At 48.6% G+C, this 17,572-nt stretch overlaps 1 protein-coding gene across 1 annotated transcript in view; it reads right to left on the reverse strand.

Annotated features, from left to right (window-relative positions):
* SUN2 (Sad1 and UNC84 domain containing 2) overlaps positions 1 to 17,572 on the reverse strand; it is a 150,709-nt gene that overhangs the window by 4,342 nt on the left and 128,795 nt on the right. The window contains exons 14-17 of the mRNA XM_086963381.1: positions 16,887 to 16,971; positions 10,421 to 10,536; positions 9,134 to 9,301; positions 593 to 685 (exon numbers count right to left, since the gene is read on the reverse strand). Coding sequence (XP_086819507.1) covers positions 593 to 685; positions 9,134 to 9,301; positions 10,421 to 10,536; positions 16,887 to 16,971 — 462 coding nt within the window. The remainder of the gene's footprint in view (positions 1 to 592; positions 686 to 9,133; positions 9,302 to 10,420; positions 10,537 to 16,886; positions 16,972 to 17,572) is intronic.

Here is a 17,572-nt window from a genome sequence, read left to right on the forward strand (position 1 = left end):
GCCAGTGAAGGTCCTGTAAAGGTGGTGAGATTTCGTCAGAGCAGATTCAGGCCAAATATGAAACCATCATTGTGCTTCTAGACTAGATGGATCTTAAATATAGATTAGAGGGCCGATGCAGATGATGTTACAGTAGTCGATGTTAGATATTATCACAATGAGTATAATAGTGATTTTCTGGGTGAGGCGAAGGAGAGGAAGGACACTTTGAAGTAGGTGCAAGTGGTAGAAGGCAGGTTTACTCATGGCACTTACATGAGGAACACAAGTTAGGCTACACACAAGTTGTAGCCTTTTTCCACAGGCTGGGTGGGGTTGCCTTTGGACTTGGGGGCAGGGAAAAGGGGGTTGGGTTAGAAAAACCAATCCTATCTGCAGTATTTAATATATCACAGTTTCTATGGGGATAGAAGCGCAATGGATCTGCAGTGAGATACATTGCTTGTCAACTTTAGAGCTGTATGGTCTAGTTAAAGATCGGAACCGGAATGATTCTGGTTCACCTGTAGGGCTGAGGGAAAGACGACCAAATGAGTGAAGTCCCGCAGTCTCATCCCCACCACCTTCTGTTGCATCTCCCGCTGTTGCTTACCTGAAACCAAAAAGTTTGGATTGGTTCTCCATCCTGATCGTACGTGAACTGGCCCAGGAATGTCCCCTCGCGCTGAGTCTCCTCCTCATGTCCCTTAAAGAGACAAGAGTGGGGTGATAGTGCATCACATTTGAAATTAAGAGAACGGTCCAATGGCAAACAAATTAAATCAAGTCTTTCCCCCCACCCCCAGTAAAAAGAAGACAAGTGTAATAATAATTATCAAGTCATCCAGCTGTGTGGCAACAACACTGAATTTGCGATCTTCCCCCTTTGTATAAACTGAATAATTGTATTGTTGCAATGTCTCACTCAAGCTGAACATCCACTTGGAAGCCATTAAGATTTAGTAGTTGCCCCATTCTACGGCAAGGGAATACCTACCAGATCAGCAATACCCCTCTCGGGTGCATAGCCATGCAACAGTCGTTTTGGATTGAGAATCTGCCCCTATATTAAAAATTGGAGGGCCACCAAGATGGTAATGGCCTAGTCAGCTACTTTGCAGTCTTGCAGCAATCATTTTGGACTGGTTTGTAGCCTCAAAACAGGAAGAGAATAAACACTGGGATGATAATTTGTCAACTATCTATCTGTTAATGTGGCAGACTCAAGCTAAGCATGTAACAGATACATTCCAAACAATGTTACACAGACAAAAAAGGAGAAATACGTGTTAGCTATACGTCAAAGATGTGCACACTTGAATGTCATTTTAGCTCAGAGACTGGAACTGAATGAATAAACAATTTATCTAGGCGAATAACACAAAAATTACCTAGAAAATAAGATGATGAGACTGCTATTGCCCATCCAATCAAAAATAAACGTGCACACGTGATCGGACTCTCACGATGGGACAATGCCATCTTGGATTGAGTTTCTTGGACAATATCAATAGTTCTGTATGTGCCCTTTGTTTGGGGAAGCAGGGTAATATGAGTACTCCCTGTTCGTTCGTGGATCTACATCTTTCAGTCTGCAAAACACGAAAATCACACCTTAAGTTGCCAATGTCTATATTGAAGTCACCCACTTTGGAAATACTAGTACTAAGTACCTTGATAAAGTAGAGAGGAGTACGAAGAATGACTTTTCAACCTACTGGAAGTTATTCTCTAGTTAAAAGAGGCTTAGTAAACACGTCTTGACTAACAGGAAAACCCAAGTGAGTTTAGAGTTGGCAGCTGTACCTAAGGCAGCCTTGCTGATTTTCATTTTTACATGAAAGGGGACTGCTGATCAACAACACAACACTGTTGGAAAGATCCAGTCTGAACGCTCTTTAAGCCCTACAGCACTTATTCCGAATGTTTGCACCAGGGAAGGATTGCCGTCAGGACAGCACTCCAACCATCCAGACAGGTGATGACGAGAGTGGAAAGACCAATGAAGCTCTGGTGTTCATAGTTGTTTGCCCTCAGCTGGGTCCTTAGGGCAACAGCAACAAGGAATGTACAGAGACAGTTCGAGGCATGTGGGCTGCTGAATTCATATCTGTGCATAGATCGCCGCCTAGTGTTGGGTCCGGATGATTGCACATTGTTGTCCTGGAAGAGTCTTCGAAGTATCACGAGATAGGTGGCCCCTCCCCTGGACTACAGTGCGCATGGGCATCGCCTCCATCCCCAGATTGTTTTTTTCCGCCATTGGGTTCGGATGTGTTTCGGTTCCCTCTGTCGGAACGGATAGTTGTTCAACTTTCCACTCGAGACCAAAAGGTCTTTAGGCTGAGCGTCGGTATAGTTGCGTTCGGGTTTCTTGTCTGACTCTCAGCTCCGAACTCTTGCTACCCTTCCGCGTGCTCTCGGCGCGGACGGGCCTACACTACACTTCTGCTATGGAGCGGACTCCGTTCAAGAAGTGCCCAGTGTGTAACTCCAAGTATCCACACCTCGACGTGCACCCCGTGTGCAATAAATGCTTGTCACCGGACCATGACGAAGACAGCTGCATGGCGTGTTCGAAATTCCGGTGCAAGAAAACTCTCAAGATTCGTCGGGCCGCTAGGCTCCAGGCCAAGTTCTCTGCTACCGCGGCGCCCCCTCCAGACGACATATTCGAAGAATCTGTTGGAGACGAAGACGACGTACAAGGTTCGGAATCTAGTCCCGCGTCCGAAGGGGATGCCTACGACGCGGGTGATGAGGACATTCACGAAGTCGCCGACGAGGTATGGGAAGACGATCGGGCTATTGCCACCGTAGGGGATAGCTCGGAGGAGGAGCATCCCCGAACAAGACTCAGGGGTCAATCCCCTTCATACGGCCCAGGTCGAGGGATCGCCTTCGGGCCTTACCCAAGACCTCGTTATAAGTCCAACGTCCCCGCCTCCGGGCCCGGTCACGGACATTTCTGAGGCGCCACTCACGTTGAAGAAAACGAAAGTGAAGCCATCTGGTCACGCTCCCTCGGTTTCGAAACCGAAAGTGAAAGTTGCGCTGGGGCAGATGGTTCTGGAGGCGTCAACTTCCAAAAAATTCAAGATGGCCGACTTGAAGAGCCACGCCAAGATGGCCGACCCGAAGCCCTCGGGGTCGGCGCCGAAGGCGAAGTCGACCGACGCGGCTGCGTCGGCGCCGAAGGGGGTCGAGGACCCGAAGACGGCTCCGAAGAAGCGTCAGGGCGACGACGTGACCCGGTCTCGGCCGGCGCCGACCCTTGGGGACAAGGCGCGTGAGGTGTCGGCCCCGAAGAAGGTGCCTGCCATCGATCCGACTCCCGACTCCCGACTCGGGGAGATCGCTCGAGCCGGTCAAGCCCTCTCCTGCCTTAACAAAGAAGGTAGCGGAATCCCTACAGCGGATACGGAAGGACAATGTGGTTCCTGATCAGGACACTGTGGCGCCTAAGCACACGCCGAAGCCTGCGAAGGCGCAAACGCCTATCCGTTTTACCCTGCCGCCAAAGTCGACGTCGAAGGCTTTCGCGCCGAAACATAGCGGGCCCGCGAAGGAGGTATTGACACCGAAAGCAGCCTTAGTGGTGTCGAAGCTTCGGCTCCAGCCGCTTGCTGAGGAGGAGCGTTGAGAGGTCATCATCGACGCCAATACTGGGAAACTGTCTCTCCTCAAGAGAAAAATCACCACTGAGCCGGTGTTGGAACATTTTCGGATCCCTCTCAAAATAAGAGGGACTCTGCGGAAACTTCGGCCCCGATAGAACCTATGTCTCCACAAGCCCTGGGACACTCGCCGACGCATTCCGCCGCAGGCGATGCTGACGAGGAAGATGCCGAGTACAACTATCCGGCGTACTCTGATCTGGAGGAGGAGCACGAACCTTGGTCGGCCGGAGGCGATACAGAGGACCCGCAGTCGGGCCAGGACACGCAACTTTTTGCGGCCAAAACGTCACCGACGGAGGACTCAGCGGCCTTCAACGCTCTGATCGAGAGAGCTGCGGCTAACCACGATGTCGAGCTGCACTCGGACCCTGTGGATGTGGACTTTTTATTTGACACTTTCTCAGTGGCTGAAAAGTCAGTCAAAACACTGCCAATGCTTAAGGGGGTGCTTAAACACGCAACGGAGGTCTTCAAGGAGCCCACCCGGGCGCGTGTCGTCAACCCTCGCATTGACAAAAAATATAAGGCAGCGCCCTCGGATCCTACATACATCAAGGGACACTTGCCACTGGACTCGTTGGTTGTATCCAACGCTCGGAAGAGGGCGAACTCGCAGACCACTGGTGACGCTCCTCCCCCAGACAAAGAGTCCAAAATCTTCGAGGCCTCAGGGAAACGAATTGCTGCACAGGCAGCTAATATTTGGAGAATCTCAAACACACAGGCCCTACTTGCACGCTATGATAGGGCTCATTATGACACCTTAGAATCACTACTGCAACACTTGCCTGACCAGTACAAGGAGGCAGGAGAAATGCTGATTCAGGAAGGAAAGCTCATCACAAACGCATCCATAAAATGTGCGCTGGATGTGGCCGATACAGCCTCCAGGGCAATCAACACCAGTGTGTTGCTTAGACGGCATGCTTGGCTTAGAATTTCAGGGTTCAAACCCGATATTCAAACGACAATACTGAACCAAACAGTTAATCCTGACCACCTGTTTGGCCCGGAGGTGGATGCGACGCTGGAAAAAATGAAAAAAGATACAGACACTGCCAAGTCTATGGGGGCCCTCCAGTCTCAGCAGTTTCGGAGTGGTTCCTTTCGCCGCTCCAATTCCAGAGGCACCTCAAGGGGTCAGGCATCGCAGTCCACACAGTATTACAAAAGTAACACCCAGACCTCGTACAACAACAAGGGTAGAGGTGGCTACAGAGGCAATAACGTCAAGGGCAGGGGACGTGGAAACAACAGCTCCAGGTCCACCACCGCCAACAAGCAGTGACGTCTTGTCACTGCCCCCCGACCATACAACACCGGTCGGGGGGAGACTCCAGCAGTTCCTGCCCGCGTGGAGATCCATCACCACGGACAGGTGGGTCAAGTCTCTTATCCAGTACGGTTACTGTCTGGAACTTACTTCCATTCCACCAAACATACCCCCAAGGAGCCGTCCTATGTCCGGCGAGCACTTGACCTTGTTGCAGCAGGAAGTTCTAGTCATGCTGCAAAAAGGGGCAATAGAGCTCGTTCCATTGCAGGAAAGGGGAACAGGGGTTTACTCCCTGTATTTTCTAATTCCCAAAAAGGACGGATCCCTCAGGCCCATCCTGGACCTCAGGCCCCTCAACTGGTACATTCTCTTGGAGCACTTCCATATGCTCACGTTGCAGCAAGTACTCCCTCTGCTTCAGCAGGGGGACTTCCTGGCTACGCTGGATCTGAAAGATGCATATTTTCATATCCCCCTGCATCCTTCCCACAGGAAGTATCTCAGATTCACGATTCAAGACCAGCATTACCAGTTCAGGGTTCTGCCGTTCGGGGTCACCACGGCGCCAAGGGTATTTACAAAGTGCCTAGCGACTGTGGCGGCACATCTCCGTCGCCAGGGCGTCCACGTCTACCCCTACCTGGACGACTGGCTCATTCAAGCAAAGACAGAACAACAGTGCGTCGACCATGTGTCACGCACCATTCATCTCCTGCACGATCTGGGATTCTCTCTGAACTACCCAAAGTCCCATCTCCAGCCCGCCCACGTGCGACAGTATCTGGGCGCGACAATCAACACTCTGATGAGAGTCATCGAGTGCTGCCTGAGCTTGCGTGCCACCAGCGGTATCAGAGGTGCTGGGGGAAAAGCGTACGCAAATCTGCCTGACCAGTTCATCCACATCGCATTGCCCTGTGATTGCGGGTGTGGGAACCTGGCGGCGAAGCTTTGGCATTTTGCGTTCTCCTTTGTGGCGAACAGGTCTATCTCTGGATGACCCCACTTTTGGAAGTACGGTTGGAGTACTGATGGATGTATCTCCCACTCGTGCATTTGATGGCTGTGCCTGCTGAGCAGATCCGCCATCTGATTGTCCTTGCCCGGGAGATGCTCTGCCATGAGGAAGATGTTCCTCTGAATGGCCCACTTCCACATGCTCTGAGCCAGATGAGACAGCTGTGGAGAGTGTGTGCCTCCCTGCTTCTGAATGTAGTACATGGCCGTCATGTTGTCCGTCCGGATCAACACATCAGACTGCTGCAGCTGGCACGGGCGGCCGCCGATAATGGAGGGACTGCTATGTATTCTATGCACAGATATGAATTCAGCAGCCCACATGCCTCGAACTGCAAATGCTACTTACCAGTATGCATCTGTTCTTGGCATGTAGGGCTGCTGACATTCATATCGCCCACCCTCCTCCCCGGCGCTTGTAGCAGCTGCAGTGTTCATTCATATATATATGCTCATAGCATGGTCATCACTCACATACTTCACTCCATCTCTGTCAATGGCTAAAAACAATCTGGGGATGGAGGCGATGCCCATGCGCACTGTAGTCCAGGGGAGGAGCCACCTATCTCGTGATACTTCGAAGACTATTCCAGGACAACAATGTGCAATCATCCGGACCCAACACTAGGCGGCGATCTATGCACAGATATGAATGTCAGCAGCCCTACATGCCAAGAACAGATGCATACTGGTAAGTAGCATTTGCATTAAACTGCAACACTGATGAACAGTATTTTGGGATTGTTTGACGATTCTACCAGTCCAAATATTTTAGGGATGGATACACTATGTTTGCGGTCTCTCTCTCTTCATACAGTGGAGAAATGGGAAGACTGCCACACGTCTCAAAACTATGCCTATTGCTCCATTTGCTTTTCAGGTCTGGCTTAAAGACTGCTCTAGAAGTCTTGTCAGTCTCATGGAATGGAAAAAAAAACTAAATGTACATAAATATATAGTTTCACAAAGGTTGTGGGTCTGTCCTCTTCAACCACAGGTTTGTTAAACCATCATTCACATATGGCTTCCTTTTATCACTGCATAAAACATGGAGCAATGTATCAGCCCAATTAAGCCATTGGTCTTTTACACTGTGAGTGATGGCATTTTGTCCGATCCCATGTGTGTGCACATCTACCTAAAACGCATTGCCCTCCAGTAACAGAGCTGGTAAGTCAAACACCGCCTTGGTATTTTTTATTATCATGTTTTAAACTAGTAATTTATATTGCAAAAAAATTCATTAAACCCCATTCCAAACTTGCCAGGTCCAGACCCATTGTCAATGCTTGTTTAAACAATGGTTATAAAGTAAAGACCCACAGTCCCTGTGCTGTCTGTAACACATGTTCAGACTAGGTCTACTATTATTATTAGTTTTTTAAACAACTAAGATAAGAGAAATATTTTTTTCCAGGTTGCTCTGTACAGCACGTGATATTCCTTTACACATTTTACAGAATAGAGAAAATGGAACGGAGATCACTTTAGCAGGAAGGTAGGGGATTGTGCAAGTCTCTCCTGAGTATTTTAGGGCATTTTTAAGGTGACTCAATTTCTTACTAAAAGGAGGAAAAATTTGATCTTTCTTTCTTCAATCTTTTACCATGGTATGTCATATCTACCTCTTTTCTCCAGTCAAAACAATCTATTGCAAATAGTAAACTCCAAACTTATGGGAAAATAAAGTTGTACTTACAACAATGAGGGAACGTGGGGGAACATTTTCATTTCCCAGAATTTTGGAGTTTTGACGGTTTACAAAATTGTTAATCAAAGGATCAAACACACGTTTTAGATCAGTGAAAAAAACCTCCATAATACAGTGTACCGGAGGAATTGTTTCCAGCCATTCCGCACCAAGGAAACCCCTTGGTTTCACTAAAGTAACACTTTCATAGACACTTGAATACCTTAGAGAAACGCTGTCCAGAATGGCTGGATCCATGTCAGATTTTTAGGACAACCTCCTACTATGTAAATTAGTTCTATCCAGATTCCTTATATGTGAATTTATTTTACGTGGTGATCATGAAAATCTGGCATTTATCCGGCCACCCTGCTCTGATGCCGGACTGCCCTGCATTAGAGTAATTATGTTCCCATGGATGTGGAAAAGGTAAGATGCAACAATTCAAACGCAGCAGGCCGGTGTCGGGACTAATACTGTGGGTAGTTTGAGGGTTAGTGTAAGGTCATCACAATCACTATGGGGCACATGTATCAAACAATTTTTCATTCGCAAACGCTGCGATTCACAAAAATACAGCGTTTGCAAATGAAAAATCGCTAAACGCGATGTATGAGCTGTTTTCTCGTCGCAAAATTAAGGAATTGCAAAATTTGAGATTTCTTAATTTTGCCTAAGCATCTAAGGAATCGCAAATTGTGATTCCTTAAATGCTATGCATCAAGCACCCAAGTTGTGCGATTTCTCATTAAGAAATTGCTAATTACCACCAACTTCAAGTTGGTGGTAATTTGCGATTTCGTTCACAAATGCACTTTTTTGCATTTGTAAAGGTGCTATGTGGTGCACATATATGCCCTTGGGGCATGTATGTGCGCCATATGTGCACACATGTTCCTTTCAGGGGTGCATCAGGGTGTCCTTATGACACCCTTGCACCCTTGAAATTATTCTCAATTTGCGATTCTCAAATTGCGAATCGCAAATTGAGAATGACTTCCCATTAATTTCCATGGGCCTACTGGCCCATAGAAAAGAATGGGAAAGTATTCCTTAATTGCGATTTCGCAATTTGCTAATCGCAATTAAGGAGTACTAAGAATTCGCAAAAAAAATGAGATTTCTTTAATACATCACGTTTTGCAATTCTCAAATAGTGATTTCTAAAAAATCGCTATTTGAGAATCGCAAATGAGGATGTTGATACATATGGCCCTATAGGAGTTCGTTTGAATTTATTGTTAATCTAATGCAAATCATTGTATTGCTTAATTTCTGTAGCTGATTTTCAAGGTAAGGATTCCAAAGGAATCTATTTTCAAAGTTTTCTCAGGCAACTAAAAGAAATACACAGAGACTCTTTACACAACATGTGATAACGCGTATATCCTCAAAACCTGTCCTGCCCACACATACAGAGGAAGCGTTGTTCTTTGACCTTACACCAGTTAACCCATGCACTCTCCCCACTTTTGTCTTGCTCATACTCACGTAGATTGCAAAGTCCTTGGGAGCGCTAGGTATGGAGCCCTTGGGCGACAGTGACTTGGGGATGTGCTCCAGAGTGACCGCTGTGGGGCGGATGCGACTGGACAGCCGGACAACAGCAAAGCCTTGGGAGCCACGGAAGGCCCAGCAGTTTCCAGGGTTCGAATCAGGCTGCAGAAAAAGAGAGCAGAAATAAAACATGCAACAGACTAGGATGGGGAGCGAATAAGTGATTGGTTATCTTTCCTCCAATCACTATAAAGCCTAAGTCTCTTTCTAGGACACAGCAGGATCCTGACAATCTGCCAGAAAAGGGGATGCTCTTACTATCCCTGCTTTTCCTTGAAGGGCAATCCTTCCTGCAGAAGGTAGATACCACCTGGTCTATTCACTAGAATAGTATAAAATGTGTGGTCTTGTATAAGTAACAAGCTCTCATGGCTACCTAGTGATCGAGAGATACCCTAGCATACACTTTGTTGATCCAGCAACATAGACTAAAGACACACAGTGTCAGTCTTTCAACTGCTCTCCAAGTCCTGATGACAACAAGAGGACTTAACCGACTTTAGTAGCAGCATGGAGTAGGAGTCAAGTTGGGTAATCACTGTGCCTATTCCCCCAGTTCTACCTCAGTAAGCATGCACCTCTGTGGCGAACTAACCCTCCGAGGCTCCAGGGAAAAGGGGAATACAATCTTTTTGACTTGAGGCTCATCTGCCGCCATACAGCCCTATTGTCCAGTGCCCAAAGCAAAAGCCTTAAAATACACCATAATGAAGTTGTGTGGCAGAGATTAGATCTGCAAAATTGGTCCCTCTCTATGTGCAGATGTTTATAGTCTTAATTGTAAGCTAATATATTTTCAGTTGTGCTTGCTCATCTAGCAATTCAGGAGGCTTGTCAAACTCTTCACACTTACAGGTTTTGTTTAGGGATCTGTAACTATGGGGCATGTGAGGGAAGCTTGCTCTGCTGCTGCCACATTGTTTGTGAGAAGGAAGGCTTGCATTGCTGCCATGTTCCACCTCTTCTGTGCACTTCTGCTGCATGTGCTGTGCATGTTATTTGTGTGCTGGAAGCTTGGCCGCTTACTGCACCTCTATTGTGGGTAAGGGACGCTTGCACTGCTGCAAACTGTGCTGTACTGCTTCTGTGTGCGGTGAGCTAGCACTGCTGCGGTCTGCAATACAGATTCTATGTGAGGGAGTCTTGCACTGCTGCAGCCTGCTACATGGCATGTACATGTGCGAAAGAGGAGGTGCTGAAACACCTGCTTGGTTTCCTTACCTGCAAAATCACACGTGGGGACTGCGACTGGTACCACAGGGGGATACCAAACAGACTCAGCAGGGCGGTCTTGGTCTCATAGGTTTCCGAGCAACGCGTGCTCAGGACACTCGCCCCTGACAGAGAACGAGCAAAACAAGAAACGAGGTCAAGGATAGTCCGCAAGTCTCACATCTGTACACTGTAACCGCAGAAAGCATCTCGCTGGCAGAGATAAGTGCTAAGGTATACAACCTATGCATCTGTGATGGAACAATCCAAAGCTCTGCTGTTCTGTTACAAAATGTTTTAGAAATCATCAATGTAAACAATATTCCAGTAATCGTAACATGGTACAAAACTTTTTTTTAGGACAGCAAAAAAATGAACATAATTAAAATATTGTTTATTAAAAAATGTTTTACATGTTGCCGAGTACCACTTTGCCTCTTATGTCGTTACTCAAACAGGTGGAAGGCCCTTTACCTGCTGATTTCAACTTGGGGCCTTCCCCTCTCCAATACTGCATTTTCCACTGATAACAATCTATGTAATCTCCACATTGTGTGAAGGAAATGTGTGTAAAAGGAGTCCGAATGATCTTTTATGCATCTAAGCTTCCGGGTAACCAAAGAAGTTTAGCAGTACTCTCAATGTTTTCGATCAGTGGTTCCCAAGCTGGGGTCCGGGGTCCCCTGGGAGTCTGCGACTACTTAATATCAAGATTAATAAAGTGCATACAAATAAAGAAGCTAAATGTACAATTGAACATTCTAAAACGTACTGTAAATGGGAAGGAATTTGAAACTGGAGGCTAACAATGAAATTACAATCCTCAGATTCATTTGTGGGAGCAGTGCAAGTGCATCAAACAGAATATAGTATGAATGATGAGTGGCCTCAATTGAATTTATAAAAGCTCCAACCTTTTTATTAAAATTAACATTGTGTTTATTTATATGTGTTTGCAATTTAAATAAAGTGTGTCATCATTTCGGTATTTGTTTGATGAATGCTTTTTGTCTGCATTTTTTTGTCTATTGTTTTGCGGTTCAAATCGACAGTGTGTAGGCGAGGGTCCCGTGCTTCCAGTAATGACTCAGTGGAGGTCCCCGGATTCCAGTAATGAATCCGTGGGGGGTCACCTGAAATCAAAAGGTTGGGAACACCTGTTTTAGATTGTTTCCAAGGATTGTTTCCAAGCGGTCGCTCCCCATGCTCCCTGGCCACCGGGTATCGTAGCGCTTGACTGCCAATTGCTGCCATTACCTTGTGCTCTGATTTCATTCACTGTAACTATTGTAGCGCCTGATTAATAGCGTAGCGCTATATTGCATTGATTCTACATTGTGCGAGTGCTTGTTTATTCCTGTAGCGCTATTTACAAAGCTCGAATTGCCTGCTGCGCTATTTTCAAAGTTCGAATTGCCTGCTGCTGATTCAATTTGGGTCTGATTGTGCCGGTGCCTCTGCCCACATCTTTGCGATATTCCCTGCTTGTGCCTATCTCGTCCTGTTTCACTTTTGCTTTGCTGCCATTTTGTTGTTGTGACTCCCAGCCCGCCTCTCCACCCCGCTCCCGCCTCCCAGCTGACCCTCCCTCCCACTGAAAGTAAAGGCCTGACCCTTCTGAGCCAATGCTGTGACCGTCCTGACTCGTGCAGAAGCGGTCGCTTCCCACGCTCCCTGGCCACCGGGTATCGTAGCGCTTGACTGCCAATTGCTGCCATTACCTTGTGCTCTGATTTCATTCACTGTAACTATTGTAGCGCCTGATTAATAGCGTAGCGCTATATTGCATTGATTCCACATTGCGCGAGTGCTTGTTTATTCCTGTAGCGCTATTTACAAAGCTCGAATTGCCTGCTGCGCGATTTACAAAGTTCGAAACGCCTGCTGCTGATTCAATTTGTGCCTGATTGTGCCGGTGCCTCTGCCCACATCTTTGCGATATTTCCTGCTAGTGCCTATCTCGTCCTGTTTCACTTTTGCTTTGCTGCCATTTTGTTGTTGTGACTCCCAACCCGCCTCTCCACCCCGCTCCCGCCTCCCAGCTGACCCTCCCTCCCACTAAAAGTAAAGGCCTGACCCTTCTGAGCCAACGCTGTGACCGTCCTGACTCGTGCAGAAGCGGTCGCTCCCCACGCTCCCTGGCCACCAGGTATCGTAGCGCTTGACTACCAATTGCTGCCATTATCATGTGCTCTGATTTCATTCACTGTAACTATTGTAGCGCCTGATTAATAGCGTAGCGCTATATTGCATTGATTCCACATTGCGCGAGTGCTTGTTTATTCCTGTAGCGCTATTTACAAAACTCGAATTGCCTGCTGCGCTATTTACAAAGTTCGAATTGCCTGCTGCGGATTCAATTTGTGCCCGATTGTGCCGGTGCCTCTGCCCACATCTTTGCGATATTCCCTGCTTGTGCCTATCTCGTCCTGTTTCACTTTTGCTTTGCTGCCATTTTGTTGTTGTGACTCCCAGCCCGCCTCTCCACCCTGCTCCCGCCTCCCAGCTGACCCTCCCTTGCTCCGCCCCCCCCACTATCCACTTATGTCAGAACAGCTGACGTGCAGCGTTCACGCGCAGCGAGCGCGCCCCATGCGCGCCGAAGGTGCGCCAAAGGTAAGCCCATCTACGTCGTCCGCTCCTGGACCGCGCCCAGCGCCAAACCCCCTGGCCCCCGCAAAATCCACTCACCCGCATAACGTACGACGCCGCAACCCTCGCAGCCCTTAACCCCGGCCGACCTACAAACTGCCACCAAGACGCCCCAGGCCACACCCATGGACCCTTCACCTGCCACTCCTGCAAGTTCGACTGCATCAGGACCCACACAAAATCCACAAACTCCAAACAGAGCTCCGACAACAACCACCTGAAGTGCATCCTGGTCAACACCCGCTCGGTCCACAGACACGCCATTGAACTTTGGAACCTACTCGACACCACATCGCCGGACGTCGCCTTTCTTACAGAAACCTGAATGAACGCCTCATCAACGCCCGACATCGCCATAGCCATCCCTGACGGCTACAAGATCATTCGAAAGGACCGCATCAAACAAACAGGAGGAGGCATCGCCATTGTTCATAAGAACACCATCCGCATCACGACCAGTTCTGACGATAACCTTGCAGCCGCTGAACACCTTCCCTTCCAGATCCACACCGACCCAAAGACCACACTCAGAGGCACCCTCATCTACAGGCCACCAGGACCCCGCACACAATTCAGCGAAGACATCACTGACTTCATCAGCCCACATGCCCTCTCCTCCGAGGACTACATTCTACTGGGAGACCTCAACTTCCACCTGGAAAAGAACAACGACAGCAACACCACCACCCTTCTAGACAACCTCGCCAATCTCGGACTCAAACAACTTGTTGACACCCCCACCCACTATGCCGGGCGCACGCTCGATCCAATCTTCACCTCCAGCAAGCTCATCTCCTTCAATCACACCACAACTCTCCATTGGACATACCACAGCTACGTTCACGACAAAAAGACTACGACTCACAACCACCCACAACCAATTCCCTGCAGAAACTGGAACAAAATTACCACCGACCAGTTCTTCACAGCGCTTCACCAAAACCCCCCTGCAAAATCATCGGACCCAAACCTTGCAGCCACCAACCTCACAAAATGGATCACCCACAGCGCTGACGAATTAGCACCCTTGAAAAACCATCTAATCAAGCAAGGTAGCAAAAAATCCCCCTGGTTCAATGATGACCTTAAGAAATCCAAGAAGATCTGTCGCACCCTCGAGAAAGCCTGGCGAAAAAACCCAACCACCGACAACCTGGCCACCTTCAAGAACGCCACCCGCAAACACCACCAACTGATCCGATCCACCAAAAAATCAGCATTCAAGGATCGACTCGACAACAACGCTCACAACAGCAAGGAACTATTCAACATCGTCAAAGAATTTACCAACCCCACCGCCGGCAACAACAACATCACTCCCTCCCAAGACCTCTGCGACTCCCTAGCCTCATTCTTCCACAACAAAATCGCTGGCATACATAACAGCTTTGGAAACCAGTCCGGAGACCAGTCCATCCCACCCACCTCCGAACTAAAACCCCCCTCCAACAACCTTTGCGCCTGGAACCCAATCACCATTGAAGACACCATCCGCCTGATGAACTCCATCCACTCAGGATCGCCAACCGACCCATGTCCCCACCACATTTTCAACAAAGCAGACTCCATTATCGCACCCCATCTCCGAGACGTCATCAACTGCTCCCTCAACTCAGCTACCTTCCCGGAAAGCTGGAAACATGCCGAACTCAGTGCCCTCCTGAAGAAACCAACAGCAGACCCCACTGAACTTAAGAACTACCGCCCGATCTCGCTCCTCCCATTCCCTGCCAAAGTCATTGAGAAAGCCGTCAACAGTCAGCTCGCCACCTTCCTCGAATCCAACAAATCCCTCGACCGTTCACAGTCCGGCTTCCGAGCCAAACACAGCACCGAAACCGCCCTCATCGCAGCAACAGACGACATTCGAACACTACTGGACAACGGAGAAACAGCTGCCCTCATCCTACTTGACCTCTCCGCAGCATTCGACACAGTCGCTCATAGCACCCTTATACAACGCCTCAGCAACGTCGGAATACAAGGAAAAGCATTGGACTGGATCATCTCGTTCCTCGCCGGAAGAACCCAGAGAGTCCGCCTCCCCCCGTTTAGATCAGAGGCCTCCGAAGTCATCTGCGGAGTACCACAAGGATCATCACTCAGTCCCACACTCTTCAACGTATACATGAGTCCCCTCGCATCCATCGCGCGCCAACACAACCTCAACATCATCTCCTACTCAGACGACATCCAGCTTTTCCTCTCCGTCACCAAAGACCCAAACACCGCCAAAACCAACCTACACGAAGGGATGAAAGAAGTAGCCGAGTGGATAAAGAACAGCCGTTTAAAACTGAACTCGGACAAAACGGAAATCCTCATCTTAGGATCATCCCCCGACGCCTGGGACGACTCATGGTGGCCACCGGCCCTGGGAAACGCACCCATACCAACGGACCACGCACGTAACCTGGGCTTCATCCTGGACTCCTCCCTCTCGATGACCAGACAAGTCAACGCCGTCTCATCATCATGCTTCAACATACTACGTATGCTCAAAAAAATCTTCCGTTGGATCCCCACCGAAACAAGAAAGACGGTCACCCACGCACTGGTCACAAGCTGACTGGACTACGGAAACACCCTTTACGCCGGAACCACAGCCAAACTACAGAAAAAACTCCAACGCATCCAAAACGCATCAGCCAGACTCATACTAGACATCCCCCGCCAAGCTCACATTTCCGGTCACCTGAAAGACCTCCACTGGCTCCCCGTCAACAAGAGAATAACGTTCCGTCTCCTCACCCACGCACACAAAGCCCTCTACGACCTTGGACCCGAATGCCTCAACACACGCTTGTCCTTTTACACCCCCACCCGCCAACTACGATCGTCCAATCAAGCCCTCGCCTCAATTCCACGCATCCATAGATCCACCATGGGGGGAAGATCCTTCTCCTACTTAGCGGCCATAACCTGGAATTCTCTCCCCACCCACCTCCGCCTTACATAGAACCACCTCTCCTTCAGAAAACAACTAAAAACTTGGATATTTGATAAGTAAAGTACCCCCCTCCCTCAAGCGCCTTGAGACCCTCTGGGTGAGTAGTGCGCTATACAAATGTTAAACTTGAACTTGAACTATTATGTCTGGGTTGACAGCTGTCAAGCAGGCCCACTGCTTACGATATATATAGAAAAGGCCACGGATCCACACCTTTCAGCCACAAGCTTTGTTCGAGCAGCCTCTTGCAACCACTGACTTGACACTTTGTCAATCACGGCACAGCTCAGCCCAGCTGAGTACTCCTTTCTCACCTAACGCTACTGGCTGTTGAGTGTATTTGTCTGGCAGCACTTGAGGGCATCTACTGAGCTGCACTTTTCTACTGAAACCTCAGTACGCGCTTGCTGGCTCCCTCCCCTGACTTGCTCTTTTGAGCTAATGCAGCACACTTTACCACATTAATCCCAGACCACCTGGCTTTGCCAATGATACTTGCTTATTTTACAGCAGATTTTTTTTCGTGCATGGTCTGAAAAATAGTCATTTAAAAATTCCCTAGACACCCTTCTTACAGAGTGTGTGTGCAGCTATAATGGTGGGCAAGGTCGTAAACCAGACTGCGTGCCTCAGCTAGTTACGCAACTAGGAAGTGGACATAGAAATCTGCAAGGCATTTAGAAGGAATCATGCTACTGCTCTGTTGCTCAACATATACTCTTATGTCTTCTACTGTGGAAGGGATTTTTGCTCTTTGTCCAACCGTCACCGGCTGCCCCACCCAGGCGTCGCTGGCATGAATTCGCGTTAAATCAAGCCTATCACTTACACCCCCACTTCACTCCAGCACTAGTGACTGACTTTGGTACATACCAGAAGACTCCAGAGCGTAATCAACAAGTCCAATGCGGTCCTCGCTAAACCGGCTCAGAGCGCGGTTTACTATCTCGTGGACTTCCTGAAAAGAAACAAGAGGTGCGTCACTCTACAGACCAGTGTTACCAGACATCTAGTGTGTGTGAGAAAAACTTACACAGCTAAAACGGGCAAGTACTCAATCTATAGACTGATATTTTCAATGACATCATGCATGAGAGAGCGGAATTACCAGGTAATGGAGGTGGATGCATCAATCTATAGACTGAGATTGCCAATGACATCATACACGAGAGAGCAGAATTAGCAGTTAGTGGAGGCCTCAATCTATAAATTGACGTTACAAGGGACATGTGTGAGAGGCGGGGATGCACAGGTTAACAGGAAGAGGAGCATCAATGTATACACTGGCATGAGGCTGGGCAATACTGTCTCTCTGGCTATTATTGGTGTGTGGCCTGGTGAAGGTCTTATGTACTCACTAGTGAGTTTACCTTCCCCTCCCACTGCTGCTCCATCCCCGACCCAAGCCTTTGTGGGGTCAGTGGGCGTCTGTGGCTCTGGCTCCGGACTTGCTATGCTGCCTGTTAGCTTGCTATCCTCTCCTGTGGCCTCTGTGCCACTGATGCCCCCCCGCATTGGACTTCCCTATGGCTGTCCCTTCATAGTGTACTGCTGATTGT

The sequence above is a fragment of the Lissotriton vulgaris genome, chromosome 1_1 (assembly GCF_964263255.1).
Source record: "Lissotriton vulgaris chromosome 1_1, aLisVul1.2, whole genome shotgun sequence".
Taxonomy (NCBI): domain Eukaryota; kingdom Metazoa; phylum Chordata; class Amphibia; order Caudata; family Salamandridae; genus Lissotriton; species Lissotriton vulgaris.